The 22,151-nt window shown below is 45.6% G+C and overlaps 1 protein-coding gene and 1 pseudogene across 6 annotated transcripts in view; both read right to left on the reverse strand.

Annotated features, from left to right (window-relative positions):
- ARHGAP17 (Rho GTPase activating protein 17) overlaps positions 1–16,177 on the reverse strand; it is an 80,406-nt gene extending 64,229 nt beyond the window's left edge. For 4 of the 6 annotated variants that reach the window (XR_004991892.2, XM_036460149.2, XM_036460148.2 and 1 more), the window contains exon 1: positions 15,975–16,177. Coding sequence is in view for 5 of the 6 variants with exons in the window: in XM_036460149.2 (XP_036316042.1) it covers positions 15,975–16,027 (53 nt within the window). In the remaining variant the exon portion in view is untranslated. The remainder of the gene's footprint in view (positions 1–15,974) is intronic. The other 2 variants (XM_036460151.2, XM_036460144.2) reach the window with 1 other exon arrangement.
- Positions 16,178–16,440: 263 nt separating this feature from the next.
- LOC118731521 lies at positions 16,441–18,283 on the reverse strand (annotated as a pseudogene).
- Between the last annotated feature and the right edge of the window lie 3,868 nt (positions 18,284–22,151).

The raw sequence follows: 22,151 nt of genomic DNA on the forward strand, positions 1-22,151 counted from the left end.
GCAGCAGATGGAGGGAGGGCACTGGAGGGAAAGGCGGAGCATGCTGTGGGCAGAAGGAGGGCACTGGAGGGAAAGGCGGAGCACGCTTTGGGCAGCAGCAGATGGAGAGAGGGCACTGGAGGGAAAGGAGGAGCACGCTGTGGGCAGCAGCAGCAGCAGACACGGAGTCAGGGAATTCATCAGAGAGCAGGTTCTGCAGAGAAGGTGAAGGCAAAAATCAGAAGTGCTGGGAACACCTCCGATGAAGAGCAAAACTCTTCTAGGAACATAGGAGGAGTCCCAGGAAGGGCAGGAAGGGCAGAAGCGGAGCGTGGTGTCAGTGAAGCAACAAGGACCAGAGAATGACAGGACAGGAAAATGTGAGGAGAATGGCTGTTGGAATCAAGATGCAGGGCATGGATGGAGAGGGAGAAGCAAGGTCCCATGAAGAGAGAAGAAAGCTAAGAAAAAACCTGAGTGTGCTGCATTGAAGCAGAAAGAGCCAGTGGAGGAGGAAGGCTGACAATGAAGGAGAGCGGGGCATTGGCTTGGGGTGGGTGTGGGGGGGTGACAAATGGGCAGCTTCCAGTTTTCCAGGGAAATGAGGAGAGTGGGTGTGCCTGGATAGGGTGGAGTAAGTCTGAGAAAAGTAAAAGTCTGGCAAAAGCACTTAGGAAAATGGGAGAGGAAACCAGCCAAGGACTGGAAGGCGTAGTAAAAGCCCAGCTGAGCTTGGAGGCTGCAAAATTTTGGCGGCGCTAAACTTCAAAACTGGACGGTCTCTCTGGGCCACACCCTGCACCCCAGGTACCAGAGTGAAGAAGCCAAACGGATACACAAGTCAGGCTGTGTGCAAACAGGCGAAAGAAGAAGGCCCGCCGGACAGAGTTCTGGAAGTGATGTCCAGCAGAGCCTATGCCTGAGGCCCCACGGAAGGGGACTGGCTGGACAAAGGGCAGGAGAAATTGTTTGGGAAAGAGAATCTGAAAGGGTCAGAGATGGTACATGAGAATTAGGGTTCAGATTTTAGAAGTGTCTTAAGACCCACAGGGAATTTCTCTCCGGAAAGGATGCCATTCCGCCAGCAGTATAGCACACAGCCTGCCTCACCTCTCCCAAGGCAGTAACATATCCCTGAACGTTGCCAATTTGGTAAGTGAATAACAATCTCAAGCTTTGTGCTTCTTCAATTGCTTGTGCTTTTGAAGACTCATATATTTACTAGTTACCGTTCTTTCATCTGGTCCTTCTCATGATGCAAACATCATGTTATTTAAACAAGAGAGCTTTCTACTTTAAGAATACTAATCCTCTGTTGTGGCCATTCTCAACTGTTTCCAGTCAATTATTCAACATAGTTTTAATGGTCAGTTTAATTATTAGATGGCTAAAACTATAGGCTATCTTTTTAAAAATATATTTTTATTGATTTCAGAAAGAGATGGAAAGAGAAATAGAAACATCAATGATGAGAATCATTGACGGGCTGCCTCCTGCACGCCCCCCACTGGGGATCAAGCCCACAACCAAGGCATGTACCCTGACTGGGAATCAAACCTGTGACCTCCTGGTTTATAGGTTGATGCTCAACCACTGAGCCACACTGGCCGGGCTATAGGTTATCTTTTATTGCTCATTCTCTGCACTTTTATACCAGAGCATGAAATACTTTCCATATTTTCCTCTTTATTTTACGGTTGTTGGTTGTTGTTTGTTGGTTCGTTTTCAGGAAACTCTTCACCTGTCTGCAATTTCTTTTGGCCTGTAGTGTTGAGGGGATATCTAACCTGACAATTTCCCCGACTCTTCTAATACCTCCTTATCACACACCAGCTTCTCCCACACGCCAGGCTTGTTCCGTGCGGTGCCAGGAGCTGGCTTGCCAGTGTGGAAGCACAGCAGGGAGATTCAGCCAAGTTCAGAGAGTGAGCTAGCCAACAGCACAGAGAGCTCAACTCCTCAGACCCAGCCCAGCATACCCTTTACTGCACTCCACTGCCCTAAAGCAGTTTCAGGTTTTTTTAAGCCCACAACTGAAAGCTTTAAAAGCACAACTGAACTAACTAATCACCCCCAAACTGATTGTTAAGGGAAGGTAATTTGATATGATCACAAAACCTCATCGAAAGCAGATTTCTGCTTTTGGAGGAAGGCTCTCAGACAGACGGCAGTGTGTTTTGGGACAAGCAGAACACACACAGCAGATGCGTGAGTGCACATACAGAGAGCAGTTCACAGCCTGGGAGCCACAGCTAAGCATCTGCCCACGAACCAGTAGGCTTCTGCATGGAGCCATACTGGGTTTCCTTTCACCCTGCGCTTGTGCATAGGCCTGGGGATGTGTGTGAAATCCATGAGGTTATGTGCACATGTGGGTGTGGATGATTTTCTAGGGAGAGGGCTGTTAGAACCTCCCTCTAAGTCCACAGCTGCAAGGCTTCCATCCTGAAGACTGCTCTAAGACTCGTGGACTGGGACTGCAACCACTTCTTCAGAGCTTGTGCTAACATACTAGCACTGCCATTCCTCTCACCATTTCTCAACGTTCTCTTCCAATTCCTTCCTCATTCAAGGGCAATGCCATTGTTTTCTCCATACACGTACCGTTGGACCACTACAAATCCAGCACTGCCTTTAAGATCACCTGCCAATTTTATGGCTAAAACACAATACAGGCTCAAATATCAGACATACCAAAAGGTGTGTAGTTCAAAAAAAAGTGAGGAAAAATATTTGTGGATTTCCACCGGGAACAATTCAGACTAGGACATTGCATTTTAGCAGGACAAGCCTTCCTCACCATGTTTCTGGAATGCCCAATGGGGGTGCAGTTGAATGGCCTTTATACAATTCAACAGCCACACCTCATGTTGTGGAGTCTAAGCAAGTAAATAGGGTTGAAAAAGAAATCTCTGAAGAACAGAAAGAAAATGAAGTATAACAAAGGTAATATATATACACAGAAAAGCCAAAGAAGTAACAAAATTACCAACTGCGGCTAATAAGGTAAAGGTATAAAGTAAACAAGTATGTATACAAACATTAGTATCGCCCATGTTTACCAGCTAAACTAATTAGGCCCCATTCTCAACAACAACAATACTTTGAACGCACACAAAAGCACATGTAAGGAGACATGCTGTGCTTTGTTGCAAAAGCATCATCAATTCTCCTCACAGGTTAATTCACAAATTTACCAGATCATAATTCCTGGGTTTAAGCTATTTTTATATCCTCCGACCTGATCCATACCGGCACCCAATAAATATTTGAATAAATGAGCTCCAAACCAAATTCCTATTTTAATTTTTCAGGAACTAGAAAAGAAGTGGTACCAAAATTCATTTTTATATAAAATAAGAGAGAATAGCTGAAAAAGAAAAGTTGAAGGAGACCAGTTCTACCACATTTAAAACACGTTACAGATCATCAGTGTGGTATTGGTGCACAAATGCACACACACCCAAAGTTATACATCCGTGGCAGAAAAAGCTTGACAAAAAGTAGATACAAGAAATTATGTGTCTAAAAAAGAGGAGGGTTGCCTGGCTGGTGTGGATCAGCCATTCAGCATCAACCCAGAAACCAAAAGGTGATTGTGTGGATTCCTGGTCAGGGTATAGGCTGGGATTGTGAGCTCGATCCCCTGCAAGGGTCATGCAGGAGGCAGCTGATGGATATTCCTTTCTCATAGATGTTTCTATCTCTTTATCCCTCTTCCTCCCCCTCTCTCTGTAAAAATTAATAAAAACGTATTTTTAAAAAATAAAAGAGATAGTATATTTTCAGAAAACAACTCCAAACCATGTGGATTCTGGTAACAGAGAGGAATTGACAGGACTACCCCAGACATGAAGACAGAAGAGAAGCAGTCCAGATATGGAAGACGTTGACTTCGCCTTGTCATACCAGCAGTCAGCAGCTGTAGATAACTGCAGGTTGCCCAGGACCAAACCAGAGCGGGCTGGACCTCCATTACCACCATTTGTCCACCATCCAGAACTGAAATATCATTGCTGACATGTACACATAAGAACTGTTTGACATTGAAATTGGGTCTCAAAAGAACTGCTGGCCCAGAAAGGAACTCACTATAGATTGATTCATTTGCCTTTCAGCATACCATTATTGCTTGTCTCATTTCGGTTCTTATAAGTGTATTTCTTGTAGGACATGAGCTCACTCATTTAGTGGAAATGATGAACGACATAGACTGATGAACAAGAACAGACCCAGAGACAAGGAGGCATGGATCAGACTGTTGGACCTCAGAGGGAGTGTAGGGGAAGGTGGGAATAAAGGGGAGAGATCAACCAAAGGACTTGTGTGCATACATATGAGCCTAACCAGTGGTCAAGGACAATAGGGGGGTGGGGACATGCATGGGGAGGGGTGTGGGGTGGGAATGGGGGGATGAGGACAAATATGTGATACCTTAATCAATAAAGAAATTTTAAAAAATAAATAAGAGATAAAGAGAAGCATTACAAAATAATGAAAGAGTGAATAACTATTGTGACTTATTTCTAACACCAACCATAACCAGAATCTCCTCAGCTCTTTCCGCTCTTCTTCTCCCCAACACTACAGTGTTGAATTCTTCTCAACCTAATCTGCAATGCCACTGTCTTAGCTCGGGCTGTCAGCACCTCTTCCTCCACCCCTGCAATAGCTTTCTAACGAGGCTCCTATCACCTTCTCTTCTCTCCCTTTCTCCACAATCCAAACTCCGCCCGCCACCAGAGTTGTCTTCCTAAAGCACCAACTTAATTCTCAACTTTCTGTATATAAGAACCCCCCACAGCCTAGCCGGTTCAGCTCAGTGGATAGATCGTCGGCCTGTGGACTGAAAAGTCTTAGGTTCAATTCCGGTCAAGGACACATGCCTGGGTTGTGGGCTCCATTCCCCAGTGGAGGGCGTGCATGAGGCAATTGATAAATGATTCTCTCTCATCATTGATGTTTCCATCTCTCTCCCCCTCCCTCTTTCTCTCTGAAATCAATAAAGAAACATATACATATATTTTTTAAAAGAACCCCCCCAAATTCTATTGCAGTGGTCTTCAAACCATGATCCCCCTCAGAAGTGGAACCAAAGATTTTTTAATAATGGTCTTCCACAGATGACAGCAAAAGCCAATCAATTCTGCCTGTTTCCAAAAGTTGTTCATAGTCATGGTCGGTCATATGTTGAGTCCTGTCATCTTGTGTTATATGGGGAATATTAATAATCCTAGCACGTCCAATGAATGCAAAAGCAGTGAGAATTCTGAAAGGCTGTAAGAGGAGATGAACAAGTATAAGGAAAATTAAAAGCCACACTGTGAGAAATGCTGACTCAGTAAATTTTCAATGTACAACAAAACTGTGTTTTTAGAAAAGGTGGCCATCAGTCTATTTTGGGCAAAGAAAACTGAGTATTGGTGGCTTTAAAACCTTTTAAAAATAGTTTTATTGATTTTTAGAAAAAGAAGAAGGGAAAGGGGGAGAGAGAAGCATCGATGTGACATCAATCACCCCCTGCCGGGTATTGAGCCCACAGCCCAGCCAGGCTTGTAGCCCAACTAGGAATCAGTCCGGCAATCTTTTGGTGCAGAGGATGGAGCCCAACCAACTGAGCCACACAGGTCAGGGCAAAACTTTTGTGGTTGTTGTTAATCCTCATCTGAGGATATTTTTCCATTGATTTTAAGAGAGAGTGGAAAGGAGGGTGAGAGACAGAGAGAAGAAACATCGATGTGAGAGAGACGCATCAACTGGTTGCCTCCAGCACACGTCCCAACCAGGGCCAAGGATTGAGCCTGCCCTTGACTGGACTTAAACTCAGAACCCTTCAGTCCACGGGCTGTTGATCTATCCACTGAGCCAAACCAGCTAGGGCAGGACAAAACTTTTTAAACCTTTGAATCACTTACTCCTTCCCTTGGATGGAAATGCACCCAGAAAATGGTGTATTTAAATACCTCAGTCTCTGAACTTAAGGACACAAGGTCACTATCTAATGAATTTGAAAATAAGTGTTGGATACTTTTCTGCTGTTAAGAATCAGATACGATTGTCTTTTTCCAATTTTTTGAACAAAAATATTAAGTTAAAAGATGAAATTTCTAGTGTGTTAGGTTTCCCCTATTTTCCTTCCCTCTCGAATTCTCCATCACCCATACGTCTACCTGCCTGTTATCAAGATTGCTCCAGTGGCACATGACAGGAAGCCTTCCCTCACCCCAAGCACATCTGAGATCCCAGGCCTGGGCCCATGCTCCCTGATGTGAGCACACACCTTGTCTAGGGAAGCAGAAATACTCTGGTGTCTTTCCCCAAGGCACAGCTGGGCATGGGTTCAAGTGGCCACTCTAGTCCATGCCTCTAAAAGGATCCGATGACCAGGTGAAATCCAACCTGGTAGGTTTATAGATATTCACACTTGACAGGTGGCAGGTAGCTGACAGTGGCTTAGAAAAAAATTCCGTGCCGTTCTAAATATGTATTTACTCAGTATGTATCTGTATTCATTTGAGCACCTGCCAGGTCTACCATTTATGATTTAAACTCTCTAGAAGGAATAAATTTGAATAACCCATGTGGAAGATCATTGAGAAACTAGAGAAGAAATGCTAATAAAACATTAAAGAAAAGATCAAGTTGACTACTAGACCCAAAGGTAACTCTGATAAGGAAGACACCTAAGAAGAACTGTGTGAAAGGGGAGGAAGGGAGAAACATCTTAGGACTGATTAATCAAAAGTAAGTAGCCAATGCAAATAATAAGCTGTAATTAAGTATAATATCCAGACATAGGAAACAAGTCTTACAACCTGGAGGACTTAGAGGAACTGAACAATGTTTTCATATCACTTGCTGCAAGTAGGCTGTATCAAGAGTAGTTTCTTTTATAAATCACAGGGTCAGATTGTCAACAGAATCTGCTCGACCTGTGGAAACTGGTATCAAACCTGCACCGGGTCATAAATGTGCTCCCTCAAGATTCCATCACTGCATTCATTAAGTGATGTATCTGAGAACAAAAATATTCAAGACATGGATTTAACATTTCATTATTAATACCTAAGGTTTGTATTAATACCTAAGGTTTGCTAAAATAGGTATAACTGACCCTATTTAAATGTCTGTCTGTATGTTTGCCTCCCATTCAAGTTCCCAGAAATGGGTTATATTTTTAACCCAAGCCCCTAGAATTAGACAGGTTTCCAAAAGATACTTGTTGAACTGAATTGGTAATTGATCAATGAAAGTGACAACTGAACATTATTAATAAACAAATGATACATATCAAGATATCACATGAGGAAATACAAGTAAAGGGGCACGCTCATTCCAACCTTGCTGAAACAGGACCCTCATGCCACCGTGCATGCCATGCTTGGCAGTGGGCATCACCACTTCACTGTGCATGGGATGATAGCAACTCCCCCCCTCCCCCAACAGCAGAAGCGATCTGACAAAACTCTGACACATAAATACCAATTTCCTACAAATGTAGCAATTCTAAACTCCAGAGATTTCACAAGAAGAAAATCATTTAGAGCAGCAATTATCAATGGGTGTGCCACAAGCATTTTTACTAGTCAATACCTATCTACTTGGGCAATACAGTACCTATTTAGTCAGGGGCACTGAACTCTTTTCCCTTAGATTGTCAAATAAAAAAAATGACAAAGCGAACAAAACAGCCATCCAGTATGAATGAATCAAAAATTATACCTACCTTTTGTCAGATTGGCAAAATATGGACTACTAGAGGCCTGGTATACGAAAATTCATGCGGGGGTAGAGCTGTCCCTCAGCCAGGCCTGAGTCCTTTTATAGTCCAGAGTCCTCAGGGAAGGTCCCCATCACCCTGTCCTGCCGCTGCAGCCGCCCTGCCTCCCTCTGCGAGAGGCAAGGACAGGGGATGGCACGGCCCCCATCACCCCACCACCCCACGGTTGCCGCCTGGCCTCCCTCTGCAAAAGGTGACTAAACAGGTCGATCAAGGGATGGTGCCGGGGTCCCCCCACCTCCCCATTCCCTCCCTCTGTCCGCAATCAAGCACCTTGGCTGGCCTGGCACTGCCTGCTCGCCCAGCTCCGCCCCCCACCAACTGGTCATTCCACAATTCGGTCGATTTGCATATTTATTATATAGGATTCTTTGGTGTGCTGCAGATTTTTAGTAATTAGTTTATGTGCCATGAGATTTTAAAAAGGCTGAAAATCACTGATTTAGAGGGGAATGGCTATACTCATTAAAATGGTGACTGTCATGTCATAACAGGAGGTCTACTAGATGTCCCTCAAAAAGGGAGACAAACCAGTTCAAGCTACAACGCCATTCAGGAAGACAACTGTGAGTCCAGGAGGGGAAAAAGGAAGAAAATTCAAACTAAAGTAACAGGAAAACTGGCTACCAAGAGGCAGAGACTGCACCATCAGGAGCAGGCTTGCCAGATCCTGGTGAAACCTGGGGACTAACAAGGCTGGGTGGTGGCATTCGACGCAACAGGGTTGGTGCCAGCAAACTCTTTCTGGAAAGGGCCAGACAGTAATGACATGACTCTCTGAGACATACAGTCTGTTACAAATACTCAACTCCGCCACTGCAGTGCATGGCTGTGCCCATGACCTTGTCCACACAACAGGCAATGGGCGGGATTGGGCCTGAAGGCCATACACTAGGAAAGAAGGGCCAACTCAAGGATGTAGTTCATGAGCTGAACTTCAGCAGGACATACAAAGTGGACACGTTCAAGATAAAGATCTAGCAATGAAGAGATGCCAGGGCTAGAGGCATAAAGATGAGAGTCATCGCTAGGGGGGCATTGAGGGGTTGAGACCACCCTGGGGAATGATCTGAGAAGGGAGGAGACGCAGGACACTCCCTGCCTGAATCCAGAGCAGACACACAATGCTGCCTAGAGTCACTGTGGCCCTGAAAGGGTCCGACTGTTATAGTTCAGCAGTCACCAACCGGTGGTCCGCAGACCACTAGTGCTCCATGAAGTCCGAAAGGCTGGTGACAGCTGCTGTAATCTAACCTCCCTAACTCAAACTTCTCATTTAAAAAAAATTTTTTTAAAGCTTTATTGTTGAAAGTATTACACATGTCCCTTTTTTTTCTCCTTCCAGCCCGACCTGACCCACCCTCACCACCCCACCACCGCTCAGGCCTCCACCGCCCTATTGTCTGTGTCCATGAGTTATTCATATATGCATTCAAGTTATTTGCCTGATCTCTTTCCACCCACCTCCCACCTCCGCCTTTGTGCTGAGAGTAGACAATTTTTTTAAAAAGAGGTTCCTATTTTAACTTGGAGCTTTCATTCCCTTTTCCAAGATAAATAATTTAAAGTTTCAAATTCATAGATTGAAAAAAGAAAACTTCCTACTTGTTTTACAAAACTAAAAAAATAAAAAAATATATTAATAAACTAGAAAATAAAGCAATTCTAAAGTATCTATTAATTCTTCTATGGTCTATTTTTTTAAATATATTTTTATTGATTTCAGAGAGTATGAGAGGGAGAGTAGAAACATCAATGATGAGAGAGAATCCTGCACACCCCAACTGTGTCCTCCTGGTTCATAGGTCAACACTCAACCACTGAGCTACACTGGCCAGACTATGGTCTATTTTTATTATGAAACATTTTACACTAATATATATATATGAGTCCTAGCTGGTTTGGCACAGTGGCTAGAATGTGGGCCTTGGACTGAATGGTCCCAGGTTGGATTCCAGTCAAGGGCACGTATCTTGGTTGTAGGTTCCCTGGCCCTGGTCAGGGTGTGTGCAGGAGCCAACCAATTGATGTGTCTCTCTCACATCAACGTTTCTCTCTCCCTCTCCCTCTCCCTTCCACTCTCTAAAAATCAATAGAAAAATATCCTTAGGTGAGGATTAACAAAATAAAAATAAAAATAGCTGAGGAAATCCTTGGGAGCAAAATGACACAGCAGTGTAGGTGCCGAATGAAGAATTTACTGAAGTCAGGAGATGGCTTGTGATGTGAGACACTGGAAGGACTGTCACGAAAGAGAGGAGACTGGTTCACCCTGGCCCCAGAGCAGTGCTCTGGGATTTGCAAGGAGAAATGCATGTTGACTCAGCATCTGAGAATTCCTGCTGCCCCTATGGAGCAGGCTACTCAGGAAGAACTGCATCTTCTCCTACAGAAGGTCATCTGGTTTCTGTGATCAGGGAGGGGTTGGTAAGGAATGTAACTGGATCAAAACAAGCCAGACAGGGACTAGGGCAAGCTGGATGGCTGGTACCCCAGCCTGAAGGGCCAGCTGCTGGTCGGCTATTGGAGAATGCCAGATATTTCTAGGTCTTCCAGGATTTTAACAGCCAAAATACCAGGTGTTTGTGTGAAAACTCTCCATTTTTACATATAGGCCAATGACTATAAAAAATACACCATGCATACTGAATAGGTCAAAAAGAACACAGGTATGCCCAGCAAGCAGCGGTGTGAAACTGTGGTTGAAAATTCTGGAACCTGGAAGGACTAGACCAGGGCTTCTCAATCTCAGTACTCTTGGCATTTGGGACCTGGTCATTCTGTGTGTGGAGGGCAGTCCTATGCATTGTAAGATGTCAGCAGCATCCCTGGCCTCCACCAACTAAATGACAGTAGCAACTCCCCCCCCCAAAAAAAAAAACACACACAACAAAACACCACACAAGTCATGACAATCAAAGGTCTCCAGACCTTGCCTTGGCGAAGGGTGGGGGAAACCATACCTGATAAGAGCCACTGTAGAAACATCAACTCCCGGCCTCCAGGATTTTATAAAAGTGTCACCCAGAACTCAAACAAGTGTTTTCTCATGTAGGAGCTGCCCATATGAAGTATGGATTTTTAGCTGCCTCAGAATCAAGAGACTTGGGTTTGAACCACCCCCAGCTCTGTCATTCTCTAGCCAGAAATAAATAACATCACCCCTTAAGAGTTGCTTTAAGAACACAGAAATGCCTTAGTCAGTTTAGCCAGTGGATAAAGCGTCATCCCATGGAATGAAGGGTCACGGGTTTGATTCCGAGTCAAGAGCACACACCTTGGTTGCAGGTTCAATCCCCAGCCCCAGTCCCAGTCAGAGCACATGCAGAAGGCAACCAATCATGTGTCTCTCTCACATTGAGGTTTCTCTCTCTCTCTCCCCTTCCCTCAACTCTCTCTAAAAATCAATGGAAAAATATCCTTGGATAAGGATTAACAATAACTAGAAAAACAGAGATGCCCAGCCAATGTGGCTCTCAATGGTTGAGTGTTGACCCATGAGCCAAGTCACAGTTTGATTCCAGGTGAGGGCACATGACCAGGTTTCGGGCTCACTCCCCAGTAGGGGTGTGCAGGAGGAAGCCCTCTCCCTCTCCCTCTCCCTCTCCCTTTCTCTCTCTAAAATCAACAAAAACATGTTGTTTTTTTTAAGTTGATGCTCTCCCTCCAGGGAGCAAACCCATGTGATTCTCTTCTCCTTCTTCCCCCACAGGCATATATCCCCTAACTGCTAAGGGACCCATGAGACTTGCAACCAGGGGAGCAGTAGGCAGCAGAGCTCGTACCGGCTAATCCCTGAACCTGGCTCCAAGACCCCTTTTCTCTGACTTCCCAGTGAGCCAAAGCAGCCCAGCCTAGGCTCTCCTGTTGCTTCTATGCCTTCCTTGTTTCACTGTCCTAAATATATTTTTGCTGTGGTCAACAATTCTTGCTTTTTTTTTTTCTTTTCTTCTTTCTAAATAAATAAAAGCTAAAAATTAAAAAAATTAAAAGAATACAAGATAATTTATTCAAAGCACCTAGCTCAGCAGTTTAATAAGCAGCAAAGACACTTAGTGATTACTAATCCTTCCCTGTGGAAGAGGCAGCCCAGCGTCTGTGGTTGGAAGCACATGGAATCCAGTCAGAAGCTCTGGACACCCACCTCCCACCCCCCCATGTTTGCGTTGGTCACCTAGGAGCTGTGTGGACTTAACAAGGCATTCTTCCTTCTTTATAAAACAGAAATGATCATCTCTGTAGGCGAGGGCCAAGCCAGGTGGTTGGCACAGCACTTAGTAAAATGGTGATGATTATTCTTATCAGATCTTTTAAAGATTTCTGAAAAGGAAAGAACAGTTCTTTAACAAATTCAAAGAACTTAGAATGTAGTAATAAGTACAGAACACAAAACAATAACAAGGATCATTAAGTTCCAAGTCCTTCTAGACAAGCAACTGCCAACTGGTGATCTATAGGCCAAATCTGGCCCTGGATAACTGCTTAGCCCCATACAGTGTCATATTGGTTGTTTAATTTGCATTAAATGCCCCTGATTTTCATTAAAATCCTAATTTCAGGCTTTTCTCAAAACTCCAAAAATTATCATGCCCCTTTGGTGAGACAAATACCATTCAGCCCCCCTCCCCATCCTCCCCACCCGTCCCCTCTTCCCTGCCAGCCCTCACCTAGCCTAAGTCACTAGTTGATTTTACTGGCCTGGCCCCTCCAGGCACTGGAGCTTGTGACTGGCTTATCTGAAGACAGCTCATCTGGGAAAGCATTCCGGATCTCTGAGACACTCCCTCCCAGAGGCTCACCAGATCATAAACCCCAGTCAGTCGAGTCCTTTTCTCCTTGACACTCCTAGTCCATCACTAGCCGTTCCTCAGGTTCCTTATCCTGGTGTACACCTTCCGGGATTCAGGGCACCGCCTCCCCCAATTACCACCTTGTCCCCTGGATTACCTACACGAAGCATTTTCAAAAACAAAATACCTACCTTTTTAGCAAGACTACAAAAGATATGACATGGCATCTATTGTTTGCGAGACCAGCATCAGTGCTCCCCGACTCAGTCCATGTGATTCGAATGGGCCTGACTCCATTCCCATTTCCAGGGAAAGGCACGTGACCAGTCAGAAACTTTGGGTGTCATTCCTGGGACTTTGGCCTCGGTGACTGGGAGGAAAGTATTCTCTATCCCCCTGGGACCTGAACTGAGGATGATGGAAGACGGGGATCTCCTTGGGGACCCAGCCTGTCAGAGAGAAGCTCCTGGACCCCACCCAGCCTGTAGCCATATTACTTTTGCATTCTCTGATCACATAGAAGCCAGTTAATTTCCATCTTTACTTGAAGGACATTTAAACTGAGTTTTCTTACAAGCAAAAGAGACTTATCAAATAGATGAAACTGAAAAAAATTCTTGAAAATGGAGGGGGGGGGCGGCTCTGCTCAAAACCCCCCCCCCCCATTTTTGTTACCTCCCCTCCATCCAATGAAAGCTGGCTTCTGCTCTGTGTGGTAGCATCCCTCTAGCCTAAGTCACTATACACCATGAGACAAAAGCTTATAATTATTTTTTGCTTCAATTATTTCACAAATCTATCAAGCTCCTTCAGGGCAGAAACTGTATTTTCACTTTTGATTCTTTAATATTTTGCACAATGGTACACTGTTTGGGCTTAACAAATGTCTGCTGAATGGATGGTCAGCAAAAGGCAGGTGGACAACAGGAACCATCGTAACTCTCTTCCTGGGCGGTCCCTGTCATGAGACCACCTCAGAAGCCTGCCCCTGTGATGCACAAACCACCTTCTGAAACAGACTCACCCACCACTGTAAACAAGTTGCATCATGAGAACTCACTCCTTCCAGCCATTACTAATCCTCCCACATGCCCATCCCATGGAATCTCACTGTGGGGTTACACACAAGGTCCTAAGTCTGGGAAGAGAATATTTCACTGCAAGACAACATCTAGAACTCTATGAATTGGAAACCCACACAGTGGGCATGGCAGTCACACATATAACTTCATTCATGGGGTCAGGGGGGTCCTCCTTTGCTGTCTATACTTCATCTTTACCCAAATATACCCAGAATCCTGATGCTGATGGCCACCCACCATCTGCTTCCACAAAATAACAATTCCAGGCTCTCTCCTGCCTTCGTTTTTTCCTCCCTAGCCCTTTACAATTACATAAGTTGGGGGAAATATATATCTAGGAAATCAGCAGCTGTAAAGCAACAGATTTCCCCGTAAAAAGTTTTGACTTTGGGTGCATAATTGCCACACCCTTAATTGCTCTGTAATAGCTGCAGCTTCTAACTGGCATCTAGCAATTAAGATTTTCAAATAGTCAAAGGTCAGGGCCAGAATGGCAGTCCTAGTATGAATCACCATCGCCTCTGTCCAGTTCTCATTTTCCCATACTTGGGCCCACACCACCAAAGCAATCTAGTAAGAACTAGATTGACAGCAGATTAACTATGTGCTGAGTATCTATTATTGACAGGAAGCACAGCAGCCCCTGGAATCAAAAGAGTAAGTCATAGCAAGGCCTCTCAAGGCGTGCAGTCTAAGGGAGAGCGCGGACAGGAGGCAATTACATTACAGAAAAACAGGTGCTGCGTGGAGTTATGAAAGCACCAGGAGGGAAAGCTAGTCTGTGTTGGAGCATCTGGGAGGGCCTGTGAGGGGCAGGGACTTTACCAGGAGACCCAAAGAACAAATAGGAGGAGGTGGCTGTAGGGCAGGTGTGCTGAAAAGGCTTCCAGTGAGTTCCAGGCTAATTGGTGAGAAAGCGAGGCCTCAATGGAAAATGAAAGTAGACAAGTGTGGCTGGAATCTACAAGTGTGAAGAGAGAAGCTGCCCCAGCGGAAGCAGGGGCCAGAGACCTTGAGTGGCCCTGCAACTTTAAAAAGCCTCCCAACTTCATTGAAGAGCAAACATCCTTTGCCTGACAGTGTACCAGCAGGCCAAGACGACAACCTGATAAATGTATCTAGACTCTCCCGAAGTACTGATTTCACAGTTAGCCCTCACTACCACTATGTCTACACTCCCCCCACCCCCCCAAGTCTATCATTTTCCTACAAACAGAAAAGCAGGCCCATGGAGAGGACAGGGAGTCACTTTGGAAAAAGGATAAATGCACACGATGGTAATAGGGTGGGGTGCCAAAAAAACTGAGCTACGAACCTAAGCAAAAAGTTGAGGAAATGAAACAGTGAAAAGCAAATTTGGAAAAGTCAAGAGGAAGTAAAAGTATTTTTATACACACAAAAGAAAGAAGTGTCCCCACGTGCTTTGGCCAAACTGAGTTCCCCACCCCCTTTCACTCAACTGTCTTGAGAAAAAAGCGAAAGCTGTGAAAAATTCGCACTTCCATATCTCATCACAGAATGAGCAGGAAATCGGGATAGTCCAGCGCCCGCCCTGGAAGACCTTGAAATAGCTGCCCCAGAAAATGCCACGCACGCCAATCACCTAGAGAAGCTCCACAAACCACAAACCATTCCCGTCCCAGCACCCGGTCATCTGCACAGGCTGGGTGTTCTGTCACTTCAGAATAACTGCAATCAACACGGATGGTGTCGGGAGGGGGATCACCTCGTTAGGTTTATAGGTGTGCAGTCACTGTGCTTTAAACCTGGAATAACATTGTATGCCAACTGTAATTGTAAAAGGAAATACAAATGCTTAAGTCAGTAACAGTGCTTCTACGCCAAAAGTTGAGTTTTAAAGGGTCAATGCTTATCTGGTGTAAAAACAGAACCAAAGACACACTGCTAAGTATCTGCTTCCAAATCCCAAGTGAGAAAGAGGTCTTATAAAAGGTGTGTTGTTTTTTCATTGAGCCACGGCGTTTCCTCCCAGTTCCCAAAGTGTGGAAGTCAAGACGGCGGTGCCAGCCTCTGGTGCCCGTTCGCCGGGTTTGGGGACACAGCACCCCGAGTCCCCGAAGGGCGGAGTGAGGCTGGCTCTGCGAGGGGCGGCGGCAGTGAGCGGTCCCCGCGGAGGGCCATCGCGCACGGGCAGGGACGGGCTGTCCGGGCGGCCCCCCAGGAGGCTGGGGACCCGTCCCAGGCAGGGCGCCCCCTGGCCCGGCCTCCGGGCAGACCCCGGGGCTGAGAGCCCGTAGCGCCCGAGGGGAGGCGCGGCCCTCCGCCGGCTGCCGCCCCTCGCCCCGCCGCCCCGCCGCCCCGTCCCGCCCGCCGCGCACTCGCCTGCCCACGGTCTGGTTAGCCAGCTGCTTCATGCGGTTGAACTGCTTCTTCATGGCGGCGGTGGGGCCCGGGCTCAGCCGGCGGGACGCGGGGCAAGAAGGGCTGCGGCTCCTACATCGCTTCCCGGCCGGCGGCGGCGACTCCCCAGCCTGGGCCCGCCCCCGCGCGTCACTTCCAGCGGCGCCGCCCGCCGGCCGGGACTGCGCCGGGGGCCGGGCAGCCAGGCCTGCGCACCAGTTGCTTCCGCCCGCCCCGCCGGAAGCCCGCCCGCCGGAAGTCTAACGTGCCGGAAGTGCGCCGCGTGCAGGGCGCTCCAAGGGTCCCTCACGCCGCCTTTTGTCGCTCGTGCTGCCCCCACTGATGGCTTTCCCCCGTCCCCCCAGTTTTTCTTCTGTTTTTCACACCACAATTATAAAATATTTTTGTTTTACATTTTTATACCAATGTAGCAAAAAGGAGAGGAAAGGGGAGGCAGTGTACTTTATGCCTATAAATGGGGTGAGGGCAGAGGCGGAGGCAAATAAAACAACTCGCTCTTTAAGGAAAGAGTTTTGATACCAAAACGTGGTGGGAAGTAGGCCTTGGAGTCTAGAAGGTCGTTAGGTGGTTGTAGCGGCTTCATTCTCAGGAGGCATGGTGCTGTGCGGGTCAGTGATGCAAGTTGTGTAACTTCCCTGAAGGAAGAGAGCAGAAAAGTTTCCTAAGAAAGGAATCTGAGCGTATGACATGTCTGGCTTAGCATGAAGCAGACATGTAACATTGCTGCTTTCTCTTCAAAGCCTCCAAGAGGTCATTCTGTGCTAGGCAGTTAGACAGACTTGAGCAGAGCAAGGACCATGGGCCACGTACAGAAGATCACCAGGGTGGAAGCCCCAGTGCCCAGCAAAGCAGAATTGTAGGGTGGGACCTTTGCCCCCAAGGTCCTGTGGTTTGGACCCCTTGACCTTTGGATAACATCTAGGCCTCAGTTGTATTTCAGCTCCAGGCCCAGAAAAGCTGCAAAACCAGACCAGTGACCCCACAGCTTCCCTCAGGACCAGCTGAATTGGACAATGAACCCATCAGTGGAGACCTAGACCTGAAAGGACACACCTGGAAAGCGGCTGAATATTCTATTACTATCTTCCCCTGGAAACTTCCCTAAAATATCCACTTTTAAAACCCTTAGGATGGAAGTGCTCTCCCTCCCAAGAACAAGCCTGTGCTTTTCCCTTCCTTTCCCCTACGCCTGCCCCGACACATCACCTTTACCTTCCTCACTTCCAGCTTCAAGGACCCTTCCTTTACCTTTATAACATGTTTCCTAAGCCCATTTCTTCTACAAATTACTTCTCCCTCTGTGATTTCCCAAATAACTGTTCTCTTATAATTTGAGTCTTGTCTCTGAATTCTTTCCTAGCTAGAGCTCAAGTACAGAGGTTGCTGAACCCAAGTCTAGTCTGACCCCACGTGGTCAACGCCTGGTACCATTCTGCTGCCTACAACAGTTCTTAAGAGCTTCTTCTTTTGATTTTCCTGCAAAACTGCACATACCTCAGCCCATTTATGATGTCCTTTGTTTTTCCAAAGTAGATCTCATTCATATTTCTGATTTTGTTTTTCACGTCCTCTATGAGGTGCCTAATATTGGCCATGTATGGGGAGCATTCGCTCACAGTTCTATCTTTATCCCTCTGTCTGGTAAGGCTGTCTCAGAGGTTCTGGTGCCAGAGCCTGATTTGTTGGTAATGGGCGGTTTCTCCTTTACTTTCACCATGTGAATGGAATCCCAGAAGCTTTTGACCTTTGATCCCACCCCATCCTTCTTTATGAGGATCAGTCCAACAAAACCACGGTCCAGATCAAAGAGGTAGACAGTTGAGATACCACCTTCAAAATACAGGTCACCATAGTAATCAAAGGGCTTGTTGGTTTCCACCTCCAGTTTTCTCGGTGGAGAGAAAACATGGCCTTGTGCTCCAAAGGAAGGCCATGCTTGTTGCCCCTTAGTAGCTTACAAAAGTCTCCATCTCTGGGGTAGTCACACAAAAGGTAATCCTTTCCCACCACCTTGTCTCTGGTGATTTTCAGTGGCCAGTCAACAGGAGACAGGAGGACCAGGTACATCAGGTTGCTGAGGTTTTTCTGGATTTGCTGTGGAAGCAAGCTCCTCATTAAGTCCAAGGCACTGTCCAGCTGCTGATGACTTATAGTGGCAGTGCCGGCATCTATGGCTTTCTCCCCACAGCAGAGCCCAGCACCTCCATTTCTCCCAGTGCCCAGGAGTGAACATCCTGGTCAGGACTCACCTTCTTCCTAGCTGTGGCCATTGGTGGTTTGTATTAAATGTACTGCCAGCGGTGCTAGTTAATGTCATATAGGCTTCAGGTGGACGGTGTAACTTGGCATCTATGTCACCACCTAAATCCACTTTCCTTCTGTCACCTTGTATTGGATGCTCTTGCCCACTTATTCCCTGTGTGGATATGAAACAAATGCTGGCCAAAGGCAATACTAGGGCTGCCATGGCCCCCCACCCCTTCTCTAAAACTCGGGTGATTCTTGGCTGGCTGACCCCCTCCAGGCAGGACTGTGGGTGAGGAGCTGTTGCCCGTCCTCCCAGGTTACTGCTGGGCAAGCAGACACTTGTCCAACAGCACTCACTGTTGCTCTTAAGATGACTGTGTGTTACTCAGGGAAGTTTACCTCAAATTTTTGTTGAAAAAAATATGGTGACATGGGTATCAAGCTTCATGACAAAGTCAAAGGCATTGAGAAATCAGCTGACAATCGTAAGGGTGCTCCTTTATAGGTATCTACCTGCTTTGCTCTTGCTGCTTTTAATATTCTCTCTTTGTCTTTTGCTCTTGGAATTTTAATTATGATTTGTCTTGGTGTGATCTTCTTTGGATTCCTTTTGTTTGGAATTCTGTGCGCTTCCTGGACTTGTAAGTCTAATTCTTTCACCAGGTGGGGGAAGTTTTCTGTCACTATTTCTTTCAGTATGTTTTTGATATCTTGCTCTCTCTCATCTTCTGGGACCCCCATAATTCTGATGTTGGTTCGCTTGAAGTTGTCCCAGAAGTTTCTTACATTATCTTCAACTTTCTGGATTATCTTGTCTTCTTGCTTCTGTGGAGGAGTGTCTTCTGGCTCTTTATGTTCCAAATCTTTGACTTGATTCTTGTGATCTTCCATTTTGTTTTAAGGACTCTGTATAATATTTTTTATTTCAGACAATGTATTCTTTATTTCTTGTTGATCCCTTATTATTTCTTGTTGATCCCTTTTCATCTCCTCATAGGTCTTATCGACCTTTTCTAGGAAATTCTTGAAAAACCTTATAAGTGTGGTTTTGAACTCTATATTCAGTCTCTTTTTTTCCTCCATTTATTTTGTTTGTGATCTATTTCCTTGTCTCGGCATTTTCACAGCTTCCCTGAGTTGGTAGGGTGGCTTTGAGTGCTAAGGTGTCCTATATGGTTCAGTGAGTCAGCCTCCCAATTACCTGAGGTGGACAGTCTTGGTGTAGCCCTTTGTGGGCTGTGTGTGCAGTCTTTTTTTTTTTTTTTTTTTTTTATATATTTTATTGATTTTTTACAGAGAGGAAGAGCAAGGAATAGAGAGTTAGAAACATCGATGAGAGAGAGTCATCGATCAGCTGCCTCTTGCACACCCCCTACTGGTGATATGCCCGCAACCAAGGTACATGCCCTTGACTGGAATCGAACCCGGGACCCTTCAGTCCCCAAGCCGACGCTCTATCCATTGAGCCAAACCGGTCTCGGCTGTGTGTGCAGTCTTGTTGTTAAGCCTTGCTTGTTGTTGGTATCACTGGGAAGTGTTGATCTCCAAGCCAATTGGCTATCTGGTTCAAAATTTTAAAGGAAATGAAACCAAGCTCAAAAACTTAGAGAGGGGATCAGCACAGATTCAGCTCAACATAGGGCAGGTTTGCAATGCGAAGGGCATTCTTTTAGGTGATCTTGACTTTATTTCACCAGTACCAGGTCTTTTACTTCAGAGCCTACAGACTCTTTTAAGGCAATTGAGTCTGATAAAATGAGTGAGTCTTCGAAATTACCCCAAGAAGAGAGTTAGAAGAGCTCAGAAAATCAACGCAGGAAAAAGATGCAGTGATTAAAACCATCCAGAAAGGTAACAGGAGATTGTCTGATTCCATTGCTGCCATCTCTGAACAAAAAGAAAACAACATGAACCAACTTATTCAGAAATTAAGCAGGAAAAGAGAAACAAGCTGCTTTCCAAAACTTATTAAGGAAAAGGAGCTCTACTCACCGCAAAAGGTGATGGGTTACTTTCCTTAAATGTGAATTTCACTCATAAAGTGGTTGAAAATGAAAATTTGAGGCAGCCAGTCACATAGCTAAAGGAGAGGTTATTTAATTTTGAAATGGATATGTGTAAGCTAAAGCAGGAAAATGAAAAAATGTAGAAACAACCAGGGAAAAGGAATAGAAATCAAGCATTATAAGAGACAAATATGCAACTTTCTAAGATGAGGAAAGAAAAGGATTTGAAATATGTTGCATTGAAGAAAATGGATCTTGCTTTGGAGCAACTATTGAAAGAAAAAGAATAGGACAAGACCAGGGAATTACATTGGCTTTTAAATGCAGTTACATCCATGCAGGAAAAGACAGGTGTGTTTCCACAGGAGAGAGATAAAGTCGTGCTGGCACTGAAACAGATACAAATGGAGGATTGTGCCTTACAGAATGAGTCTCAACATTTACTTGACAATGAATTAAACCAGGAGCTGGAGAGATGGCTTAACCATACTCTAGAATCAGAAAGGTTCATGTCCACAAAGCAGAAGGTAGAGCAGTTAAGCCCAAAGTGAAAGTGGTGGTATTAGAGGAAAAGCTACCTTCTGGTACAATGAACATGCAAGCCATCAGGCCCGGTTGCAGGCAGCCACTGCAGGAGAAGCCTGAACCCTCTCAGAGGCAGGGGAAGCAGCGTGCTCACACACTAGCCAAGTTGAAGTTGATACTAGCTGAATGGATAGAGAAGGCAGACGATCAGTTTAACAAATCAGTTTTCCCTCTAGACCACGTGTGTCAAACACAAGGCCCGCGGGCCAAATCCGTCCCGCCAGGCCTTGCAATGTGACCCGCACCGGGCTGTCATCACTGCACTCCACTGCGTTTCCATCACAATGACAGTTTATGACTGTTCAGTAAACCATTCGGCCCGCGATTTAGGCTGGATTTTAGATTTTGGCCCCTTCTCTGATTGAGTTCGACACCCCTACTCTAGACTCTAGAGCACATGTGTCAAACACAAGGCCCGCGGGCCAAATCCGTCCCACCAGGCCTTGCAATGTGGCCCGCACCACGCTGTCATCACTGCACTCCGCTGCGTTTCCATCACAATGACAGTTTATGACTGTTCAGTAAACCATTCGGCCTGTGATTTAGGCTGGATTTTAGATTTTGGCCCCTTCTCTGATTGAGTTCGACACCCCTAGTCTAGAGTCTAGAGGGAAAACTGATTTGTTACAAGGATGTGTGCAGAAAGCAAATGCTGGTTTGCATCTGAAAGAAGAACTAACTGAAGAATTAAAAAACAAAATGAAGTCCAACAGTACCATAGGCTGCATGGATCAGTACCATAGGCTACATGGATCAGTACTATAGGCTGCAAGGATCAGTACCATAGGCTGCATGGATCAGTACTATAGGCTGCATGGATCAGTACTGTGGATCAGGACAGTTTCTCAGTACCATAGGCTCTTTTCTGACCTTGCTGATATCATTCTTTTGAATCTATTTCCCACACTGCCGTGAGGGTAAACTCCCTTAGAAGATCTGAAAGTACTTCCCTGATTTAAATTATTTTAGGGGTCCCCATTAGAGTTCTCACGAGAAACCTTTTTAGGGGATACTTTCAAACACCAAACATGAACATTGTGAGGAAGTTCTGGATAATGTAGGAAAGAAATTGATGAACTTACCAAGTAGCACAGAAGGAAAAGTGGTTAGAGTTCTCATGAGAACCTTTTTAGGGGATACTTTCAAACACCAAAATATGAAAATTGTCTTAACCTACCCGGACCTAGAACTGCTGAGTTCGGGCATCTTCTTTTAAATGCTATTACTAATGAGTTGCCCACATACACACGTTCACTACTGTCACCTGACAACAATGCTTGAATGGGGCTGAAAGACCTTC

This window comes from Pipistrellus kuhlii, unplaced genomic scaffold, assembly GCF_014108245.1.
Source record: "Pipistrellus kuhlii isolate mPipKuh1 unplaced genomic scaffold, mPipKuh1.p scaffold_m20_p_31, whole genome shotgun sequence".
Classification (NCBI taxonomy): Eukaryota; Metazoa; Chordata; class Mammalia; order Chiroptera; family Vespertilionidae; genus Pipistrellus; species Pipistrellus kuhlii.